This window comes from Schistocerca gregaria, chromosome 6, assembly GCF_023897955.1.
Source record: "Schistocerca gregaria isolate iqSchGreg1 chromosome 6, iqSchGreg1.2, whole genome shotgun sequence".
NCBI classification, from domain to species: Eukaryota; Metazoa; Arthropoda; class Insecta; order Orthoptera; family Acrididae; genus Schistocerca; species Schistocerca gregaria.
This window is the reverse complement of record NC_064925.1, coordinates 172987783-173013020: the sequence shown is the minus strand read 5'-3', so window position 1 is coordinate 173013020 and position 25238 is coordinate 172987783. Positions and strand designations below refer to the sequence as shown.

Genomic DNA, 25238 nt, shown 5'->3' with positions numbered 1-25238 from the left:
CCAAGTGTCGATCCTCTGCAGATCTTCCTGCATTTTCCCACAATTTCCTAGCATTGAAAATTCTCTGATTGTGAAAAGAAATGGTCTTATAACACTCCCTTGCAGCACATCTGCAGTTACTTTTTTTATTTGAAGACCTCTCCACTGAGAATGGCATGCTGCATTCTGTTCAGGAACTCTTCAATCCAGTCACACAGTTGGTCTGGTGTTCTGTATGCTCATATTTTGTTGTTGTTGTTGTTGTTGTTGTTGTTGTTGTGGTCTTCAGTCCTGAGACTGGTTTGATGGAGCTCTCCATGCTACTCTATCATGCGCAAGCTTCTTCATCGCCCAGTACCTACTGTAACCCACATCCTTCTGAATCTGCCTGGTGTATTCATCTCTTGGTCTACCTCTACGATTTTTACCCTCCACGCTGCCCTCCAATACTAAACTTGTGATCCCCTGAAGCCTCAGAACATGTCTTACCAAACGATCCCTTCTTCTAGTGAAGTTGTGCCACAAACTTCTCTTCTCCCAATCCTATTCAACACCTCCTCATTAGTTATGTGATCTACCCATCTAATCTTCAGCATTCTTCTGTAGCACCACATTTTGAAAGCTTCTATTCTCTTCTTGTCTAAACTATTTATTGTCCATGTTTCACATGGCTACTCTCCATACAAATACATTCAGAAACGACTTCCTGGCACTTAAATCTATACTCAATGTTAACAAAATTCTCTTCTTCAGAAACGCTTTCCTTGCCATTGCCAGTCTACATTTTATATCCTCTCTACTTCGACCATCATCAGTTATTTAGCTTCCCAAATAGCAAAACTCCTTTACTACTTTAAGTGTCTCATTTCCTAATATAATACCCTCAACATCACCCAACTTAATTCGACTACATTCCATATTCCCTCGGGAAAAATTACGGCTGTAGTTTCCCCTTGCTTTCAACTGTTCGCAGTACCAGCACAGCAAGGCCATTTGGGTTAGTGTTACAAGGCCAGATCAGTCAATCATCCAGACTGTTGCCCCTGCAACTACTGAAAAGGCTGCTGCCTCTCTTCAGGAAGCACGTGTTTGTCTGGCCTCTCAACAGATTCAACAGATACCCCTCCACTGTGGTTGCATCTACGGTATGGCTATCTGTATCGCTGCGGCATGCAAGCCTCCCCACCAACGGCAAGGTCCATGGGGCGCGTATTTTGTTATTGAGTGGCAATGCTGAACTGTATCAAATAGCTCCTGGAAGGCAAGGAACACAGCTCTACCTCGGAGCCTGTATCTACCGCTTTCCAGGTCGCTTGAATAGCAGAGAGAGCTGGGTTGCAAACAAAGGTTATTTTTGGAACCCTTATTGATTGTTATAGAGAAGACTTTTGTTTTCCAGAAATGTTACAATACGTGAGCATAAACACATTCCAAAATTCTAAAAAACATATGCCAGAGACAAAGGCCTAAAGTTTTTTTGCATCCGTTAGATTACCCTTTTTTTTAAACAGGGGAGATCTGTGCATTTTTCCAATCACAAGGAACACTTTGCTCCTCCAGATACCACAGCACACTGCTGACAGCAGAGGGGCATGACACTTCTGCCTACCACTGCACAAAAATTTGGAACTACACAATTTCCCCCCCCCCCCCCCCCCCAATTCAACCTTTTTTGGTCTTTATTGACTAGGCTAAAAAATGAAAAGTAAAACCTTTCATTCCCTGGGCTGCAAGTGAATATTCTTAGAAGTTCAAACTGTTATGGGGAAAACAAGAAATGCTTAAAAGAAATACATGTGGATCAGTGCTTTGTGCACAAGGCTGTATGATAAATTATTCTCTGTAATATATGGACTGAAAATCGTTACTAATGTGAAGGGATAATTTTCTATGTAGCTTTTCGAGAAATAGTATGTTTCTTACTACAAGCATTTGCCAGCTGAGATTTTTCAAAAGTTCCCTGTAACTCTCCTGCAAGTCATCCAAGCTTGTTACACTTTGTTTTGATATTATTTGTACTTGCTGGTACTGTGTTCGTCCAGTCTGACATGCATCCTAAACACTTGAGCAGTAACCAATCCATCCCTGGATTAGTACTCATAATCAATCTATTTAGTAGACAACTATCACCCCACCAATCAAAGCCCACCATTTGTTTCAACCAGAAATGAGCAAATCGGTCCACTGTTGTTTTGAACAGCAAGGATTGCCTAGCAGGACTCCACCAGCTGTCAGATACACCCACCTACAAACCTTGTCACCGTGACCCCATCCCAGAAATCCAGCAGGATCTCCAGTCACTCCTCAAATCCTTAGACCCACACGAGAATATCTCCCCAGAGTCCATCTCTCTGTTCACCCCTACCACTCCTCGCACTCCTACCTTCTACATGCTTCCTAAAGTCCATAAAATCAAACACCCAGGATGCACCATTGTAGCCAGTTACTGTGCCCCCACTTAGAGAATCTCTGTTTTCATAGACCAACACCTTCAACCTATTACTGTGAACCTACCATCCTATATAAAAGATACCAACCATTTCCTTCACCGACTCTCCACGGTTGATGTTCCTTTACCACACAGTGCCCTGCTCGTCACTACTGATACCACCTCTCTTTATACTAACATCCCTAATTCCCGTGGCCTTACCGCTGAACACTACCTGAACATTACCTTTCCCAATACCTGAAGGATTTCAAAACCAACAACCTCCTTCCTAGTTGCTGTGACCAACTATATCCTCACCCACAATTACTTCTCCTTTGAAGGCATCACTTAGAAAACAAATCCGAGGTACGGCTATGGGCACCCGCATGACACTATCGTATGCCAACCTATTCATAGGCCATCTGGACCATCTACAGAAATCCTTCCTAAACACCCAGAATCCTACACCTCTCACCTGGTTCAGATTCACTGATGACATCTTTGTGATCTGGATTGAGGGTGAGGTCACCCTGTCCACATTCCTCCAGAACCTGAACAACTCCTCTCCCATTTGCTTCATCTGGTTCCACTCAACCTAACATAACAAGCATCCATTTTCTTCATGGCCATCTTGACTTCCTCCCTCACCATCTTCGACATTTTACCGAAGAACAAGGATAAAGAATTCATCAAGATATGAAAGAAATAGAAGCACATTATCAAGACTGGTGGGATGATGGCCGACTACAGTTGATCTCTAGAAAGAGAGAATGTGGAGCTACAGCACAAAAGAAAATCTTGAAGGTAAAAGTTCCATGTGATGAGGAAGCGGTACTGAAGAAGTGCTGTGTTTTCGTAAGACTTGTCATATATTGAACTTAAATTGTGATTAGGTCTATGAAAAAATGAGTGCTGTTTGATTTTGTTTACTGCATACATTTACACACATCAAAAAAAAAGTATTGCATCAACCCGCTTTCCAGAACTCCTGAAGACAGACATTGGCTGTGGATATTGTATCACACACACAGACCCTTTGACTGTTCAGAAATGCCACTAAACCTTCACTAAGATGTAATCAACCATGCATGAGCAGCGCCTATTAGACAGAGGGGGTCCGACAGCTAATCAGTTCTAGTCATTCCACTACGAAGGAGATACACAGCTAGTGTTGTCTGTAGTTCAACCATGCCTAGGCAGTCAATACCGTGGTTCGATCACATCCACATTGTTTCTTTGTGCCAGGAAGGGCTATCAACAAGGGAAGTGTCCAGGTGTCTCGGAGCAAACCAAAGTGATGTTGTTCGGACATGGAGGAGACACAGAGAGACAGGGACTGTCGATGACTTGCCTCGCTCAGGCTGTTGTCAAGGGCTACTACAGCAGTGGATGACTGGCACCTACGGATTATGGCTCAAAGGAACACCAACAGCAACACCATCACATTGAATAATGCTTTTCATGCAGCGACAGGACGTCATGTTACGACTCAAACTGTGCGCAATAGGCTGCATTATGCGCAACTTCACTCCCGAAGTCCATAACGAGGTCCATCTTTGCAACCACGACACCATGCAGCGCAGTACAGATGGGCCCAACAACATGCTGAATGGACCACACAGGATTGGCATCACTTTCTCTTCACCAATGAGTGTCGCATATGCCTTCAACCAGACAATCATCGGAGATGTGTCTGGAGGCAATCCAGTCACGCTGAATCCCTTAGACACATGGTCCAGCGAGTGAAGGTCTAGCTGTACGGCGGTACAACAGGCAATATATGGTTTTCATGAGCAATAAAAAGGGTGGAAATGATGTTTATGTTGGTCTCCATTCCAATTTTCTATACAGGTTCCAGAAATCTTGGAACTGAGGTGATGCAAAACTTTTTTTGATGTATGTATAAACAGTTTACATGTTACTAGTATAGCTGTTCTTTACTAACATATTAAAATGTCTTAATACTGTATAAATATAACAATTCTTTATATCATTATTACTGTTTCCTCATGTAGGATAGCCAAAATCTGACTTCACATTCTTCTACACAGAGGCCAGCAATTAACAAAAATCATTCTTCAGGATTAAAAGCCTTGAATAAAAATTTAATTTCACAGTCCTGTGTTATCTGTTACATGATTAATACATAACACAAACAATAGTTGTACTTTTACAGTTTCCTTGCGGACACTTGAAATTACTTCCACGTCACTCTCATATCAGAAATAATTTAAGCAGTGAGGGTAAAAACTCATCAAATAGATGAAGTTTTGAGTCATCTATGTGCACATAAACAAAATTGAGAATTTTGATAGCATTCAAACAAACCTTGGTTCAAGCTATAGAGCAAGCGACACACACACACACACACACACACACACACACACAGCCAAGGAGAGAAAACAGATGAGGAATGGAAAGGAGTGTTGGGGAAGGGTGGCTGACTCCCAAGAGGGAGAGGCAGCAGAAGCATAGGATCAGAGTGTGGCTTGTTCCAGCCACAGGCAAATTGAGTTTTGCATAGTGCATATTGTCAGAGGATTAGATTGAAACAAGAAGATAGAACTGATGAAGAGGGAGACTGTGGAGAAGAGTTTGTGAGAGCAGTATGAGTGGAGGTATGGTAATGAGGAAGGGGTGGAGGTGTATGTGGTGCAGAGGGAGAGGTGGGTGTGGAGCAAGAGTAGTCGCTGGTGTGGTCTGAGGGCTAGTGGAGCCTGAGGCCAGTAAGATTATAGGGTTGATGTATGTATTTCAAGAAAAAACTACCATTTATGTGATTCAAAGAAGCTGGTGTTGGAGGTGAAGCAACCGCTGAATTCGAGCATGTGGTGCTGAGCAGTGCTTTTTGTCAGTGTTTAGGCTTTTTGAAATACAAGAAACAACCTATATCCATCCGTGGCTCTTTAAAGTTGTATATCATGAGTAAATAGTTTAATATTCCATGATCAATGTTTGTACTTTATCTCTGCTGTAAGAGATGATGTTTCTCATGTACATACACATTTTCTCAGTGTTATTGGCAATAATGTTTTGCAGCAACTGTAACCTGTGTGGTGGTGGTGTGGGGGGATGGGGGGGGGGGGGGGGGGGGGGAACCATCGCTAGATAGCTTCATTGTGTGTTTTACAAATGAATTATGTCATCTGTAGTTTATTTTCACAAATTTTATGCAATTCTGCTTTTCTGCTGTTTAATTTCAAATGATTTGCGTAGCATTTCATTCTTTCACTGTTCACTATAATATTTACTAACATCAGTTTTGTGCTCTCGACACAGATATCAGAATGTCTATTTCTTAATGTCTACAGGGTGTTACAAAAAGGTACGGCCAAACTTTCAGGAAACATTCCTCACACATAAATAAAGAAAAGATGTTATGTGGACATGTGTCCGGAAATGCTCAATTTCCATGTTAGAGCTCATTTTAGTTTCGTCAGTATGTACTCCAATGTGATCAAATTGTAAATTTTCACAATCACCATGTGTGGGCCAACGAGAATCCGCGAGCAACTGTGCAGTCAAGTCATCAACACAGATTTTCTGTGAACGTTTGGGCAGGCATTGTTGGTGATGTCTTGATTGGGCCCAATGTTCTTCCACCTACGCTCAATGGAGCACGTCATCATGATTTCATATGGGATACTCTACCTGTGCTGCTAGAACATGTGCCTTTACAAGTACGACACAACATGTGGTTCATGCATGATGGAGCTCCTGCACATTTCAGTCGAAGTGTTCGTAAGCTTCTCAACAACAGATTCGGTGGCCGATGGATTGGTAGAAGCGGACCAATTCCATGGCCTCTAAGCTCTCCTTACTTCAACCCTCTTGACTTTCATTTATGGGGGCATTTGAAAGCTCTTGTCTACGCAACCCCAGTACCAAATGTAGAGACTCTTCGTGCTCGTATTGTGGACGGCCATGATACAATACGCCATTCTCCAGGGCTGCATCAGCGCATCAGGGATTCCATGCGACGGAGGGTGGATGCATGTATCTTCGCTAACGGAGGACATTTCTAACATTTCCTGTAACAAAGTGTTTGAAGTCCCGCTGGTACGTTCTGGTGCTGTGTGTTTCCATTCCATGATTAATGTGATTTGAAGAGAAGTAATAAAATGAGCTCTAACATGGAAAGTAAGCGTTTCCGGACACATGTCCACATAACATATTTTCTTTCTTTGTGTGTGAGGAATGTTTCCTGAAAGTTTGGCCATACCCTTTTGTAACACCCTGTATATGTTAATTAATTAATCACTCTCTTGCTTTCTGCCCATAATATATACTATGTACTTCATTACAACTCTCCATTATTACAAGAGGAACATCACAAGTCTTTATCTGGTAAGATCAAACAAAGTCCCAGCTATGTTCACAGCATCTCTCTACAGTGTGTCAGCCAGTCAAGAAATATTTTAGGGAATGGGTTTAAAAAAAGTTATTTCAAAGGCCCTAATCAAATCTATACAAGTTTTCTCCCAGAGCAACTTCAGCTGTGCCTATGTGACACAAGTTGCCTGTCTTTCAGAACCGAGGCAGTTCTGCCCAGTTAAAGCTAAATGCCTTGAGCCCTCTGTAAAAACTGATAGTGAATTCACACCATCAGTTTTAGCCAATAGCATGCATGGGAAACAGGTCACACTTGTGGAATCTGGAGGATCCTGGAGTGCACAACACAGTTGCCTCGCTCTCTTGTGATCCAGACCTCGAGCAGAACAGATGTCTTTCTTGGGAGGCACAGCCTCTAGCTCTGCATTCCATGACCGGCCACCAACACCATTAACACGAACCACCTCCCCCTTCCACTGCTCATTTCAATTAGTCGTTCGACCTCCCAGACTGGCCTAAACCGGATAACTTCCAACCCTAGGCATGTTCCTTTTATACCATACATTGACATATATTCTCTTTATTTTACCTAATTTCCTGTTCGATCATTTAAGGGCAGACCTGGATACCTATTTAATCGTCCTGACCGTTCAAACTTCTGTACATTGTCGCCATAAGCTGGATATAACAACCTTCTTCCCCCTTTCCGGCCCATGTACAATGGTGTCAGAATCATGATTCATTCCCACCATTCTGTCCATAGGGGGATACTTACTTTTGGTTCATGTTTGAAGATGTGTGGTTGATCAGTATTCGCCACTGTTATTCCTCTACGAGGTCAACCAGGGTGCCTACTTCCTGCCTCTTGTAGTGCGCTGCACCAACACATGGACACCGATTACAGCAAGCCATGTCTCACAAAAAACATGCGTGCTGCATGCACTCCAGCCCCAAGATTCAACGTAGCCGCCAGTTAACTCTGAGCCGGACACGGAAGCATGAAAGGAAAATGCACAATGTGTCCATGCCGCTGCTGTGGGTCACCGAGTGCATGGGCAAGTTATTCATTGTTGACACAGTTTCCTTGCCACTGCCGCTGCCCATCAGCTGCGTGTCACCCAGATGCATCGCCTACTGATGACGCCAGTTTGCTGAGTGCAGTATGGAAGGCCACAAAGTTTTGTTGCCATGTTCCAGCTGAAATGCTCACATCATGGGCTCTGCTTCTGTCACTCAGCAACGCAGGCCACCTGCCGCCGCGACGCCCAGGAACACCACACCAAATTTACCGCCAGTCAGCTCCCTGCTGTCGTCTCCATTAGGGTCCTGGCTCTGACACCCAGAGCGTGTACTTTCAGTGCCATGCAGCCAGCCGCCCCACCGCCTATGTCACTGCTATGCAGGTACCACGTGTGAACGGCCCTCACCCGCCACCCCACCGCTGCTGCCGCATCCTATGCATCATGACATGATGACTGCAGTGTAAGTGTAAAATATACTACCGCAATGCTGTCTTAAATTTTTATTAGTGTAGTTACTGTGAGTACACCGAATGTGTCATTGTTTCTAGATAACCCCTTCCCCCCCCCCCCCCACCTCCCCCCTCAGATGTATGTTGGCTGGATGTTAGTTTATACATATACTTATGTTGCATCTGTAAAGTTCTTATATTTATTTTAAACTGTGATGTTATCAAAGTATGCCATGACTAGTTGTAGTGATGAGAAGATTTTTAAGGCATATTTTTGAGAGCTTTTGATTAATCTCCAGAGATGTGCAGCTTGCTCAATGTGTTTAGCAACCACAAAGTCTCCCACGCATTCATGGCATTTTCTTCAATTTCGTTTTCATGTCATAATCAATTCTTTTTTCTTGTACCTTTCCTATAAGCATCATTTCTGTGCCCTCTGATGAAAGTAGGTTCCTACTCCTCGTTCCAGAGACATGAGCGATTTAAGGGTTCTGTAGCCCCCTGTGCCTGCATACCGCATCTGCAAGGTTTCTGAAATTGTTGGCGCACTAAATCTTTTTTCCTTGTTAGGGGTTTGTTTCTATTGTAAGACCAGACACAGATGCAAAATTAATGTCTAGGTCTTGTAAGAAAAGCAGCAAACCATTAGGTTCTGACGATCATGGTACTGTCCACTGTTTACTATTGCTACTAGGCGACTTTAGGCCCAAAGTACACACACAGTCATAATTACACAATTAGCTCTTGTGTTGCTGAAGCTGACAGGTCATTGTGTGACATGCCAGATTGCAGAGCAAAAGGATTAACCTTTTTCTGCCTTCTCTTTCTCATCTCTCTACATTCTCTTTCCCGATATCCCATTCTTTTCCTGTCCACGCGTTCTGTATTTCTTAAGTCGTAGTTGCTTGACTGGTTAACTCAATGTACAAAGTTAAGATGTATTACGTTACGTACCGTAATAAGAGTTATAAAGAATGATGAAGGAAGATTGATGTGTTGTACCCCTGTAAGTTGATAAGAGAGGATATGACGACTTCTGGCTGTTATCCCCCAGAGTGTAGTGAAATTTTGTTGTTATGATGTGATGTAAATGTTTTTTTTATTGAGGTTATTTGTGAGCAGGCAAGAGGTCTGTGGGTCATGTGGTTGAAGATGAGTTCCTGTGTGAGTTGTTTTAAGCAATGTTATTTCTGTTGTACAGATAATATTTTGTTGTGGAAGCTGAGGAGGATATAATAAAGGGTAATTATGTTGCTAATTGTATGAGAGAAGATTGTTCAGAGATGTTAAACAATCTATTTTATGCTGGTGCCCCAGAGATCAGAGCAGAACCGTTAACAATGAGTCATTTTACTGCACAGCGAGTTTCCAGTTGAGACAATGTTTTTGGAGTCATTTAAATTGCAGGCTACATTATCACTGAACACTTACTACAAGCAGAGACCACATGGTGCAAACATGTGGGCTGGCACAGTTGTCGCCTTGTGATAAGCCAGACGTGCCCCACATGCTACCACTTCTGTCCCTTTTCTTCATCTGGACTGTCATAAATTAAGTCTAATTTTCATTTGATTTACGAGTCATGTATTGCACAGGTTTTGAGTGAAATATACTCAAAGTATTGTATAGGACATAAATGTTAAGTGTTGTAAGGAACAGTTAATAGTTTTGTGAGAAAGACGGCTCAAGTCCTTACCTACTAGTATTGTATGAAAGTTTTAAGTATTTCTCAAGATTTGGAGGTGTTTCAAGGTAAGCTCTCTCATCTACAGTATGTGTCTTTGTCATTTGATGAATTAAGCCATTTGCATTATTCAGTTTTGTTGCAGAATTTTGCTTTTATTGACAAAGTTTTTGTTTTGTCTTTCAAAGGAACACACTAAGTTTACCTTACTAAAATTTTTATACAATGCTACTTATTACAAGTCTGCTTTGTCCAATGTTTAATTTTGTTGTCAAGCCTAAAATGTGCAGTCCTCTTTGTGGCATCTATTCTATTTGTCTTTTATTGTTCAATAGATTGCGATACTTCGAATTTTCATCAAACTTTTGTAATTAATGATCCACTGCTTGGCAGATGAGCTAAGTCCACTGTCTGTTTACAAGTATTTATTTCCCATTTATTTCCCTGTTTTCGTTCAAGCTGTCACAGAGAGTTAAAAATGACTGCACGTTTTTAATTGTCATGTCCATTGATCCACTGTTTCCCTTCAGTTATTCTTTATAAAACGTTTCTGACATGTGTCTATCCTGCCCTTGTCTTAACCAGCGTAATTTTCATCTAAAACTGCAGTATTCCTTATCGCACCTCGGTCCTTCTGTATCGAAATTATTACCCTCTTGAGGCGACTCTGTTGCAGTTTTTATGCAGAGAACAAAGTCCTAAAATGGATGCCCAGCTTTTTCTGAATTTTGTGTTTGCTGAAAATCGACACAGAGACGGACTCAGTCATCCTACTTCTTTTTCAAAATTGAAACAAGTACTGTAATGACAATCTAAACTGAGCCTTCTTAAACATCATTTACTGTGCTGCCTTGCATTTAGTTTTGTCATACAAAAGTTAAGAACCCATCATGTACAAATTTGGTGTCACTCTGTACTTGGTGTTTGATGGTCTGTTAGCCAGCATTGCCTTACTCTATTTTTGCATGTACTTAGTGTCATACCACTGGTACACACCAACTGCTGTGCTTCAATAAACGTTTTCTTCAAGCTCGCCTTATTGAACATACATGTGCTGTGCTGAGTGCTGGAAGTGCCGCCTCCCCCTCACACCTCTCGCACTTCCTCATCCCTACCTCTCCACTTTTTCCCCTCCCACAAGACATGCGTAACACTGCAGATAATACCCCCCTTGATCACCCTACCAGAGAGAAGTACCATTTAAGTTTGTTGACGCCACACACATCTCTCCTTCCCCACTGGACAAGCCATGTGCTCTTCTCCCATTTGTTACAAACAGTGCGTGCGCATCTGTCACACAGAACCACATTCTAGCAGTGAATCTCTTCATATTTCATGAATCGATCATAAACTCACTGCATTCTTTTCCTTCTTTTATGTGAAGTTTTATGGGTAGGATGAAGATACTGTTAGCTGTTTTGTCACTATGGACACACATTTTAATTACATTATCTAGAGTTTTGCCTTGTGTTTCTCCATGACTATAATGTTGTTTTACAAGCTTGTGTTATGCCAATGAAGGTCCCCTGATTATCTGAAAACTGTATACTCTAAGAACAGCTGGAAGGACAGATTTTTTCTTGAACTTTACCATTTTAGAGGAAAAAATAAGATTGTAAGCGACCCTCATTTTCAATTGATAATCCAACAAGTGATGTTCTGATTTGTCCTTCTGAATTTCTAGTTGTAATTTTAGCTACAGAGAATAGTTTATTAATAATTACAGAAGTTATTGTATTTCTGCACAAAATTTGAGGAGTAAATATTTTACTATTTCCTTAGCTCAAGAAATTTGATAAATCTGACTGCATGTAAGTCCATTCCCACTTATACTAAATGAAAACAATTATAACAGATCCCTCCTATAGCTTTAAGGCCACTACAAGTGCAAACCATCTTTCTGGGGAGTGACTGACACTCTTTTGTAAACAATTTGAGTCAAAACTCCTCTGGAAGGGGAAGGAATGTGCAGGGTGGCAGCCAATCAAGGAATATTTTAGGGAACTGGTTTAAGAAATTTTACTTCAAAGGCCCCAATAAAATCTTTTCAAGTTTTCTTCCAGAGTAACTTTGGCTGTGCCTATGTGACACAAGTTGCCTATTTTTCATGACTGAGACAGTTCTTCCCAGTTAAAGCTACTGACAAGAGACACCTTCAGCCCTGTGTAGGAACTGCTAGCAAATTCACACCATCGGTTTTAGTCAATACCATGCGTGAGAAACAGCTCACGTTTGTGGAATCTGGAGGATTCTGCAATGCAGAACACAGTTGCCTCACTTTCTTGTGATCCATACCTCGAGCAGAATAGATGTCTTTCTTTGGAGGCAGAGCCTCTGGCTCTGCATTCTATGCCGGCCACCAACATCAATCAACATGAAACGCCTCCCCTTCCACTGCCCATACTACCCATTTCAATTTGTTGTTCACCACCTAGATTGGCCTAAACCCGGTAACTTGCAATCCTGGATGCACCCCTTGTATACCGCACAATGAAATATATTCTCTTTACTTTACCTAATTTCCTGTTCTATCATTTAACGGCAGCCCTGGATCACCACTAACAAGTCCTGACAGCTCGACCTGCAGTAGACTGTAAGCCAAGTGGAACAACCTTCTTCCCCCTTCCCTGCCCTTGCACCCCACTATGCTTACACCTACAGCAGATAGAAAAAATATGAACATAGTAATAACATAAATTCTGGCATATTTACAAGTGGAGTGCCATTGTGCACTAAATGTACAACAAAAATTACTGGCACTTCTATTTGACAATACTCATGAAGCTTGTGCTACCTAGTGTCAGAATAATGTTTTGGAATCCCTGGTTCATTAAAATAAATCACTGACTGAGTTCTGTTGCACTGTGTTTTTGTAAAGAATTTAAGATACTATGTCCTCTTCCAGCTTATATCTTGTCCTTCAGATTTCTCATTTGTTTGATCTGACACATTTTAAAATCAAATATTATATGCAGAACACTTTTTCTGTGAACTACTTTGCTGGTCTTCAACTCCAGTATCTTCTTAGTATTAAATAAACTGTCACTTAACAGTAAACTTATCTACATTATTAAAGTATATTTATTGTGAGCACATTCTCTCTACTTGAAAGGAGTGGATACTCAAGTGCAATCTCCTCAGCAACGTATCAGTTGTTCCAGATTTTTGCATGTCATCACCTTCCTCATATTAACATTTTTATGATGTTACACAATCTCATCGCTATGTCAGCACTGCTACTCCTTTCCCTTTCCCGTCATTAATAAATTTAATGATGTTCACAGTAAGCCATCTATGAAAGGCATATGTAATCATTTTCAATGTTTCCAATGTGAAACAACAATGCATATTATTCTCAATCAGAACATGACTGTACCTACCCACTCACCCACTTATATATGTTTATAGCCTGGATATCAGTTACTTTAATAAGCATCACCGAAGTGCACTTTGTTTTCTCTTATTTATGATGTGAAAGTATATTTCTTGTTGCTCCTACTTTCGGGTTTATTCAAATGTGGTTATTCATTTTTCTTAGTTACAATAGCTCCTTTTCTTGTTCAAATGTTAATTTATCTTGTGCTGCACTGTGTCTATGTCCCTATCTTCATCTCTGTCCATCTCCTCCTTGCTCTCTCTTTGCCCACCTATTCCTCCTTCCCCCTTTTCCTGTCCATCTTCTCCTCCCTCCTCTCTCTCCATCTCCTCCTATCACCTCTCAATCCATCTCCTCCTTTCCACTTTCTATGTCCATTTACTCCCATCACTCTGTCCACCCCCTTTTCCCCACTCTTTCTGACCTTGAGCTCTGTTTATGATTATTGCAAATTCAGATTCTGTAGTATTATTCTAAGTGTAAGCTGATAAGCCATTAATACAACTTTCCTGTTAACTAACAATGTTTCACTAATTTATATAAATCCTATATTTATCCAAACATTGATTATACTAATGAAAAAATTTGAAGCACATTGGCTGGGTACTTTTTGAAATTTTTGGTAACAATATTTTCCCGTTATATATTACATATATAGTTATACATTATATACATTAAAAACACACAGCTCATGTTTGTCTGACTGTTCATTAAAGAGTGTTGTGTGAAAATCTGAAGTAAATTGGTCAAGAACATATTTTTGGTAAAGCGTTTAACTGTTATATAAAAACGTGTCTATTCGGAACCAACATTAAGTCAAATTTTGAAGCAATTGATGAAAAACTTTCACAGATTTAAGGTTTTGAACAAATTAATATTTACATTTTTATACAGGTTTCCCCTATAATTATTACTTACACATTTACATACTGTATGTGGCATGCCAGAATAGGTATATAAAAACACACACTTATTCGAAATCAATGTTGTGACAAGATTTCATAGCAATTGGTAAAGAACTTTCAAAGATTTACGATTCTGAACAAACAAACAAACAAACAAACATTTACATTCCAGTCCAAGCTGCCGGAGATGGCGGTCAGGTGTGCGTGACGTGCTTGCTTGTGAAACTGAATTGTGTATGTTTCTAGTTTCTGACAAAGGCTGTGGCCATAAGCTAATGTGTAACTGAACGAATTGGTGCAGAACTTTCTGAGATTTAAGATTCTGAACAAACACTTACATTTTATATAGACTTCCCATATAATTATTACATATGTATTTATATACTAAATGTGATGCTCCAGTCGGTATATAAAACATTGTCTATTTAAATGTACCTTGGTGCAAAACAGAATAATGTCACAAATTCAAAACCACAAAATTACACTTTTTTACATTTATTTTACAAAAGTATAACTATATTTCTTAATTTTAGACTCCTGCAAAAGTTTCTGTCTCATGAAAACAGAGCAGGTTAGACATTGTCTGTTGGAGTAACTCACAATTTTCCAAACAAACATTTCTCTACAGAAAGTCGTATTTGAACAATCCTAGCTGGCCTTGAGGAGCTACTTTCTAAGGAGTGTTTCACATCCTGGAGGAGCACTTTGGGAACCACACCCTGGTTGTGGGTTAATCAGAGGCCACTGGCATGGGCCTCGATTGGCCGCCATATTCTCCAGATCTGAACACAAGAGACTCCTTTTTGTGAGGCTACATTAATGGCAAGGTGTACACCAATAACCCCAAAACCATTGCTCAGCTGTAAACAGCCATTCAGGAGGTCATCAACGGCACACATATTCCGACACTTCAGCGGGTCATGCAGAATTTCTCTACTCATGTGTGCCACATCATCGCCAATGATGGCAGGGGCATAAAACGTGTAATAACCTAGATCCTAATATCAGTAGTAACATTCACATGTTGAATAAAGTGAGTGCATGCCATAGTTTGTAACTAATTTATGTTTTTCTATTCATATAGTTCAATAACTGTCACCCTGTGCAAGCAATGCACTTGGCTTTTCACTCTTATTAACTGGTGCACATTGTTTTAGCATCAATCTCAGTGTTGCATATTACCCTGTCTTCCACCTTTGAGCTCTCTTGTTGTCAAATCTCACCTGGTGCAGTCCCCAACTATCACCCATTTCTGTTCATACTGTCTGCTAAGACAATCCTGAGCCAAGGTTCTGGGTGACTTTTTAACTCTATCCCTTTTCTTAAACCTCTCCTGTTTCTTTCCATTCACCCCTCTTCCTTCCCTTTCAACCCTTCTGCCAGAAGAAGGAGCCGCTGGCTCCAAAAGCTTGCCTAAGTTAAACCTTTTTTGTATGTGTATTCTGCTGCTGCTTGGTGAGTAGATCTTTTATCTATCCAATTACATTACAATGTATCTTTTTATGGATAAAGGATAAATTAATTACATAGACATTTTAAGAACACAAGAGGAGCAAGTTTGCCATGTTAAGCCTGGCAAGCCAACTGCATTCCATGAGATTATTGTTTCAACAATAGTTTTAGTGACGAGAAATATGAATTGTGTTAGAGTGTCTTATTTTTTTTGTTAAAAGAATATTTGTATCACTACATCTACATCAAAACTTCACTGCAAAGTGAAAGATTCACTCTGATACATGAATTTTCTTGTGTCATTACAAAATCATGTATAGCAAAAGAAAACACATTCATCAAACACTGCTGAAATATTTTTACTGTGATAGTGCCACGACATTTAACAGTGCCGCCACGACAGTACGCGTAAACGGCGATAGAGGCGCTCCGCAAATCGGCTGAGCGCGGGAGCGCCACCTAGCTACGAACGGCGCCGGCCACATGTCACGGCACGGCAGTCGAATATGAGAGACTGAGTTGTAATTATGTGATCAGCTATTGTTTCTAAGAGAGAGTGTTGAATATCCACGCAATTATTGTGATTGAAGGTTATAACACTTTTTGGCGATGAGGATGGGATCTTTTCACTGCGTTGTGGATTTGCGTGTTCGTGATGGGGCAGACATGGAGCAGCTTATGCAAGCACTCATTGAACAACAAACACAGCTGACTGCTACTATTCAGGCTCAACAAACACAGCTGACGGCTGCGATTCAGGCGTTGTCGACGTCGCTTACTCATCGTCTGTCTTCCTCTTCTTCGTCTCCATTCCCTCCTTACGACGAGGCCGCTGAAGACTGGGAGGATTATGAGAAGCATTTGCGGCAACACTTCTTGGCTTTTGGCGTTGTTGACGCTCCTATGTGTAAGTCGTTATTTCTATCTTGGATTTCCCCTCGGGTCTATCAGCTGCTATCTCAGTTAGCCCCTCTGCGGGAACCTGCCTCCCTGTCCATCCAAGAAATGTGTGACTTATTGTCTGACTATTATCGAAAAAACACCCACATCGTTGCCGCCTGCGTGGCGTTCTACCGGTGTCGTAAACAGCCCCATCAATCTTACCAGGCTTGGGCGGCGGAACTACACGGTCTGAGTAGGAAATGTTAGTTTGTCACGGACACACATCACGAGTCTTATGCTGATTCAATGGTTAGGGATGCCATTCTACGGCTTGCTCCTGATAAAGAAGTTCGGCAACGTGCCCTACAACTGCCAAACCCGTCATTGTCGGAAGTTCTAAGCATCGCTCAATCCTTTGAAGTGTCTCACGCTGCTGGCGCGCAAATAGATGCGTGGTGTGATGTAGGCGCTGTACAGTCAACTCTCGACACGGGCAATTAGCATGTTTCACAGGAGAACAACGATGTGGCGGCGGTTCACTCGCGTCAACAACATCACGTTGGGCGGCAACGCTCGCAGCGAAACCAGCTACCACAGAAGCCGGTTCGTTCCGCACTTCCTTCTTGCCCCCGTTGTTTCGTACAGCACGACAGGGCAGTGTGTCCAAAACGTTGGGCCACGTGTAATTCATGTAGGAAAAAAGGCCACACTGCTTCTGTGTGCCAGTCCCCTAAAGTCCCTGTCGACGAGGCGTCGGACATGGATGTTCACTGTGTGCTTTCTCAAACACATAAGTTGTTTGTTACTGTTCGTGTTCTGGATAAAGACATCCGCATGCAAGTGGACACTGACTCTGCAGTAACTCTCATTAATTCTCGCACGTATTTGGCGTTGGGCTCCCCTCCTTTGCCTCCAGTTACGCGAAATCTGAGGACAGAAAATTCCTATCATGGGCCAGTTTGATGCTTCCACTGCCCCTCACGTTTTATGTGGTGGATTATGAGGGCACTGAAAACCTGTTCGGTTATGATGCTTTCCAGTTGTTCGGGTTCTCCATTGATGATGATGTGCACCTCATATCTGAGGATATTCCGTATCAACAGATGGATGGATTGTGTTCTGAATTTTCGTCCATGTTCTCTGCTGGTCTGGGTTGTGCCAAGGATTTTGAAGCCCACATTACTCTTAAACCTACGGCTCGCCCTACGTTTTTCCGGGCACGCCCTATTCCGGTGGCGTTGCGTGCACCTGTCAAGGCTGAGCTAGAGAGGTTAACAGCTTCAGGGATTCTCCTTCCGGTTACCTCCAGCGAATGGGCATCGCCGATCGTGGTGGTTTCTAAACCAAACGGGAGTCTGCGATTGTGTGGTGACTTTAAAGCCACTGTCAACGCTCAGAGCCTCATTGACACTTATCCTCTTCCCCTTCCTGAGGAGTTGTTTACCAAGCTCGCTGGGGGCCAGTTCTTTTCCAAACTTGACTTATCGGAGGCGTACCATCAGTTGCTGTTGGACGCTACTTTCAAGGAATTTCTCGTTATCAACACTCCTTGTGGGTTGTATCAGTACCAGCGGTTACCATTTGGCGTCGCTAGCGCACCGTCCATTTTTCAGCGGTTTTTGGAACAGCTCACAGCTTCCGTTCCCGGCTGCATAAACTATCTGGATGACATTGTTGTCACGGGGGCCTCCACTGAGGAGCACCTTCATAATTTGCGTTCACTGTTTCGGGTTTTGTATTCGGCTGGGTTGAGGTGCAATCTGGACAAGTCACGGTTCTTCCAACCCTCCATTGTGTATCTTGGTTTCCACTTGTCCCGTGAGGGTATACGTCCTCTATGTGAGCACGTTGCGGTTATTAACGCTCTACCCCGGCTATCTATGGTCAAAGAACTTCAGGCATTTCTAGGCAAGATTGCTTATTATCACAAATTCATTCCATCCGCAGCAATGGTAGCTTATCCTCTCCATCAGCTGTTACGCAAAAACGTCCCCTTCTGTTGGTCCGACGGGTGTGAGCAGGCTTTTGTCCGCCTGAAGGCTCATTTGCAGTCGGCGCCTTGTCTTGCCACATTCCGTCCGGGTCAGCACTTGGTTCTGGCGACTGACGCGTCACAGTATGGCCTAGGGACTGTTCTCGCCCATCGGTATGAGGATGGGTCAGAACGACCCATCGCCTATGCTTCCAAGACCCTCAACGAGGCGCAACGGCGTTACTCTCAAATCAAAAAGGAGGTGCTCGCTATCATTTATGCTCTAAAAAAGTGCAGTGTTTTTTTGTATGGTTCTAAGTTTCACCTCATCACCGACCACAAACCGCTGGTCTCCCTGTTCAGCCCATCGGCGTCGCTTCCGGATAAGGCAGCTCACCGCCTGCAACGTTGGGCCTTATACTTGTCTCGTCTTTATTATGAGATTCACTATCGACCCACGGCCCAGCAAGCCAATGCTGACGCATTGTCGCGATTGCCGAGGTCCCGACCCGGTTTTTGATCGTGATGAACTCCTCTATTTCCACATTGATGAGGAAGAACGTCGTGCAGTCGAGGGTTTTCCACTTACAGGTTCGCTGGTCGCGTCGTCTACTGCGCGGGACCCGGTCCGGCGTCAGGTGATCGGTTTTGTTCAACGGGGTTGGCCAGACAGGACCAAGGGCCGGGCATCGGATCCCCTTCGCAACTACCATGCCTTGCGCCTTCATCTGTCTGTTCGTGATGGTGTTGTTCTTCTGGCCACGGATGGCGCATCTCCACGGGTCGTTGTGCCAGCCTCTCTTCGCAAAGATGTTCTCAAACTGTTGCACGAAGGCCATTGGGGTATTTCTCGTACTAAGTCCCTGGCCTGCAGGCAAGTTTATTGGCCCGGTATTGATTCGGACATCGCCCATATGGTTGCTGCGTGTGGCCAGTGTGCTCAACAACTGGCGGCACCTCGTACAATGCCCTCGCCGTGGCCTGATGCAGCTCAGCCATGGGAACGGGTGCCCTTCCTCGGTACTTATTGGCTACTGTTGATTGACGCCTTCTCGAAGTTTCCGTTTGTTGTTAGATGTCCGTCACCCACCACTGCGGCGACGACGCTGGCTTTGTCCAAAATCTTTGCGCTAGAAGGTCTTCCATCCACGTTCGTCATGGACAATGGCCCTCAGTTCTCTTCGCAGGCCTTCCGTGATTTTTGTACTGGACAAGGGGTTCATCAGGTTACAGCACCTCCCTTCCATCCGCAAACGAATGGGGAGGTCGAGCGCCTTGTCCGCACTTTCAAATGCCAGATGAAAACATTCCTTATTATCGCTTCACACCTCTGGGTGATCGCAGCCCTGCTGAACTCTTGCATGGCCGCCAACCGCGCACTCTACTGCACCTGCTTCACCCTGTCAGTCCTTGTGCTGTGAAAATGCTCGGTGGGCGTCGACGTGTGGGCCCGAGGGTATGGATCTTGCCCTAAATGGATTCCATGGGTGGTCAAGGCTCTTCGCAGTCGCCGGCTTTGTGAAATACGTACGGGCGATGGCACGGTTGTTCGCCATTACTACCAGATGCGACCACGAGTGGTGGCCACGCCAGTGCCACCGCCCCCATCCTTCGCCTCCACCAGCCCGAGAAGCCAGTCCTGTCGCTGCTGCCGATCTACTGTCCGTGTTGATGCAGCCGACGTCGCTACCGCTTCCGAGTATGCCGTAACCGGCCCCAGTCACGACGCCGCCTTCTCCGGGACCCATCTCGCTGGAGCACACTCCCAGGTTCATGACACCTATGGATGCTGCTCCGGAGTTTTCATGTCATCCAGGAGGCACGTTCCACCACGCACGAGCTTCCGTTCTGGACATTTTCGACCATACTCTCGTGTCTCTCCGCGGGATCTCCTCGGGGCCTCACAAGAGGAAATGGATGTCTCCGCACTGTCCATGTCTCCAAGGAAGTGAGCGTTTTTTTTTTTTTTTTTTTTTTTTTTTTTTTTTTTTTTTTTCCCCCCCCCCAAGGGGGGAAAAGTGTTGTGATAGTGCCACGACGTTTAACAGTGCCGCCACGACAGTACGCGCAAACGGCGATAGAGGCGCTCCGCAAATTGGCTGAGCGTGGGAGCGCCACCTAGCTACGAACGGCACCGGCCGCATGTCATGGCATGGCAGTCGAATATGAGAGACTGAGTTGTAATCATGTGATCAGCTATTGTTTCTAAGAGAGAGTGTTGAATATCCACGCAATTATTGTGGTTAAAGGTTATAACACTTTTACTCACCTAAAGAAGAATTTTCATTTATAGGATCAAAAAACAATGTTGAGTCACTCTCAAATTCTGAATGTTCTTCCCCAGTTTCCTTCATGACACTCGCTGCACTACTAGCAGCTTGATGCAACACTATACAGATGGGATATTTCTTGCTCCAGATCCTGTAAAGTCAGAATGTCATTAGGCAAAGACACAACTGGAAAAATGAATTATTTCAAAGAACATCAGACCCCACCACAAAACACAAGTAAAAAATGTGGATTTTCTGTTCATTGGAAAAGAGAGAATTAAAATAAATATGTCTATGAAGAGGGATGTTGACTGAACAAAAAACTGACTACATCCATTACATTTGCACTAAAGTGGACTACTTTCTACCTTAGGAATTTCTTCAACACACTACAAACTAGAAGCATATGGAAAAATTCTGGCTGTATTCACAATGCTTTTTTTTCTGTCTGTGGGTGGTGGATGACTGACTTGCCAGAAGTTAAGCTTGTGGGAGACAGCTTTCTTTGCAGTAACAACAGAAACACTGAACACATGTATGTGCCAATACACTAAGTCACAGATTTCTTATTTGGGGGTTTCTTCTTATTTGTATTGTTGATGTCTGGTAACAGGCAGACTGTCAAAACTTTGGAGGTGTAACTCAGATCCAGAAAATCCACCATTCCTTATCTATCACTGCACAATTTTTGCTACTGATCACTTGCATCTAACATCAATATAATAGAACCAAACAAAATATATTCTGTGTTGATAAAACCCGTTGTCAGTGCACACTTCATTCTGAAATGGCTTCTGGAGTGACATCTGTAGGGCTGTACAGTGCAGCAAACCATGAAGCAACACAGCGACAGTACAGTGTGGTGAAGACGTGAGTGTCCAGGCTGGTGTTGGTGAGTTCTTACTGATAGGCTATGAAGCTTAGCCAGCTTTCAGCCCAGAACTGAGATAGCAATTGAATGCTGCCATTGGAGTTGCACTCCATATTAAATATACAGGAGGAGGAAGGGTCTCTGTGATCACTTGACGTGCAGATGAAACTTGCTTCCTCAACAGTGGTGCTGCCACTTTCCTGATGCAGACGCTGCTCAAAAATGTGGCTTATGCCCCTAGAGGAGTAGCGCAGAATACTGTGGCCAGTACACGCAAGTTGGCAGAGCATGCATGGGAAGAGTAATTGTGGTGGGGATTGTAGGTAAATGCTGTAGGGGAATTCCGTGCACTGGAGTGCTGTTCTAAACAGAAGCCTACGCTCACATTTTTTGTAAATATTAAGTGGGCGGCCTACACTCCCACATTTGCAGTGATCATTCAAAAAGATCTGCTGTCACTCTGCTTTGGTTAATATCTAAGAAGAATTGCGCAAAAAATGCAGTGATTTATTTCTGCCTGGCTTGTTAACATTTGTAACTTTCAGAGAAACATCACGAGTGATGAATTTTGACTGAAACTGACACATTTCTCTTGTTGCCATGTTAAAATTCGCTTTTTCTGCCAAAACACAGCAGACTTTAGACCATGTCACCTAACTAAAATGATGTGCAGACGTGACTCAGAGAGAAATCTGAAACCGAGGTTTATTAAGTTCATTAAGTGAGGAACAGAGGAATGCATGGTCAGTAGCTTAAGGAAAAGCATATCCTTGGTACAAAATAAATATTTAATGTCGTCACTCATGCTGTTCCAAAACCCATAGCATTTCTCACTTCACAGGCTATCGATCACCCCCGCAAAATTACATTCATCAAAAAGGTCTTTAGTTAGTAGAATAACCCCGTAGATCATAAAGTTTTGCATGATAATCACATGGGAAAACACTATCCTCTTTGTGTGCTATCATTTGCCAAAATCTTATTTGGGTATCTCAAACTGTTTATGAAATAAAAGGAATGTTTTGGATATGTGAATCTGGCTTTATCACTGTTGTGGCATTATCACAAATGAGTGTGTTACAATGGATCAGTTTCCTTGAGATTGGTGAAAGATAGAGATTTCCATCCAAGTCTAAAGAAAAATTCAGTATCTCAGGTAAATTTCATACACAGCAACATATTATGTCATAGACATTAAACACAAAATCACAGAGAACCCCATTTTTCACTGCAACTTTTTTCAATTTTCAAGCAGTGTCTTACTTCCATATAAATATCACAATTACTATGACCATTAACGAAATGATGGGAACATCATCATGAGCCTGGCATATAAAGCTGAACATAAGGCAAAAATGAAGTTTTTTACTGATTAGTACCTGTAAAATCATCTGATAAAGACTGCAGGGTGCACACCTCAATTCTGTCATCACTGGACATCTGAAAGTAGCAAAAAGTGTAGTCCTCCCCTTGTGAACACACAAAGGAATTCTCCCAGCACTTTGGATGAAAACTGGTCGCTGCACGTTGGCCATCTTATCCCACGCACATTCTAACAATCAGTGTATCAACAGACTGTTTGTAAGTAGTATTGTGCCCATAACAGATGATGCTCTTGTGATATTTGTAAATGGCCTCTGGAGAAAAGGTGCCTGCAGTCCAAGGGTAGGCAAACCCACAGGGCAAATATGTTGAGCTGAAAACATAACATAGTCAGCCTATAGCCAACGTACAGCACCCTTCCCTTAAGAAGGTGGTGATGAATCCAAATCGATGAAGGCTGCATGTCCTGCATTGTATCTTCACATGGGTGAGATGAGAGGTCCAATAGGACAGCGAGTCCACAGCACCTGCAACCCAATCCCGTGAGCAAAGGATCAGAAGTTTTGAAGCAGTTGTTGTCCAGGGTATGGAAAACCTGGATAGTGCTGCAAAGACAAAATGCAGGAGGGTTATCAGCAGAGCATCCAACCAGGACTGGGCCGCCCACTGGCAGACGGAGATAGGCCTGGGGGCCAGATAGTGCCCCTGTGAGAGGTGTGGAGTCACTGGTGGCCTTGGAGTGGTAGCAGCAGGGATGGAGGAGGAGGAGGAGATTAGTGTTTAACGTCCCATCGACGAGGCCATTAGAGACGGAGCGCAAGATCGGGTGAGGGAAGGATGGGGAAGGAAATCGGCCGTGCCCTTGCAAAGGAACCACCCAGCATTTGCCTGAAGCGATTTAGGGAAATCACGGAAAACCTTAATCAGGATGGCCGGAGACAGGATTGAATCGTCGTCCTCCTGAATACGAGTCCAGTGTGCTAACCACTGCGCCACCTAGCTCGGTGCAGCAGGAATGTTGGAGGCGCTGTGAGACAGGGCTTAACCACATGTAATGCCAGGAACAAGGTGATGCAGATGACAGACATGGTGTCATGAACAGCAGTCACAGGCTGTGACAGCATATAGGAAAGTTGGGTGTGGTAGATGGCATGAGGGCAAGGGGAGCATGGTAGATCCGTGTTGATAGTGGCAGAAGCTCCGAGGGTAAAGTGGTACCATGAAAAAGAATGGAAAGAAGAAACAGAGAGGGGAGAACAGGGTGGTGAAAAAGTCGTCGCCAAGTGAGGCGTGCACGAAGGCATTGGAAGAAGTTGGATAGACACCACAGGGTTGTGGGAAGCTAAACGCCGCTGCGTTACAGGGGTACAAGGAAAAAATGGCCTAAAGAATGGCCCAGGTCAACAGAAAGTTCCTTGTCACAGTGTGAATTGCAGCATTTGAACCACTGGCTGGAGGGAGACCAGAGGTGGCAAAAAGGGTATTGCTGCAGCATGCGCAGTAGTGAGGAACGAATCTACATTACAGAGATGGATGTGTATACCCACAAGAAGAAACACACAGTGCTAAGCTGTCCTCAAGAGAAGAGGCTGACCATGGCTGCTTAACCTTGAAGCAGCATTGCATATTGGTGGGCAGCATAGTGCTAGACAATGGGAAAATAGCATTGGGTTTAGCTGTAGTGGTGCCAGAGGATGATAGTATGACTGTGGTCTGACAGTAGTGAAAATGTATTGCACACTGCAAAGGGCATCTGGCTATGGCAGCACCAAGGTGATGGTACAGAAAGTGACCAGCCTCGGGTGTGACTGACAAAGAGCCATGGCTGGGCAGCAGCTGAGTCATTGTGCAGAGTGCAAAGAGCTGGCCATGTCTGCGGCACTGTGGGCACAGCGTCAAGTGCGGCAGGAAGGAGTGAAAGCGGCAACCTCAGTGCTGGATGACATTGTGCACCGACCTTGTGAGAGAGGCTGGCCATGGGTGCATCGCCATGACAAAGGTGCAGGATAGAAGCAGCACTGTGCTTGTGGCTAGAGAGAACAGTGAGTGGGCAGCAGGTGAGGTCAGGTTCACTGAAAACAGAGTGCTGTTGGAGGGGACACACGATGTATCTTGGGTTGTGCCACACTCTCGAGGAAGGTTGACCATGGCTGATTCTCCATGGTGAAGGAGCAAAAGGGCAGGACAGTATCAGGCATGGTAGAAGGGTGGGGATGTGACAGCTGGTGAGGACAACAATGGTCGCTGGCTCCTGAGGCTAGCAGCATGTGGACTTCAATCCTGTTTCCACAGG

At 43.5% G+C, this 25238-nt stretch overlaps 1 protein-coding gene across 8 annotated transcripts in view; it reads right to left on the bottom strand.

Moving 5' to 3' along the window:
• The window catches only part of LOC126279051 (testis-expressed protein 2), a 321894-nt gene that overhangs the window by 150165 nt on the left and 146491 nt on the right, over nt 1–25238 (bottom strand). For all 8 annotated transcript variants that reach the window (XM_049979461.1, XM_049979464.1, XM_049979465.1 and 5 more), the window contains one exon: nt 20751–20902. In XM_049979461.1, the coding sequence (XP_049835418.1) occupies nt 20751–20902 (152 nt within the window). The remainder of the gene's footprint in view (nt 1–20750; nt 20903–25238) is intronic.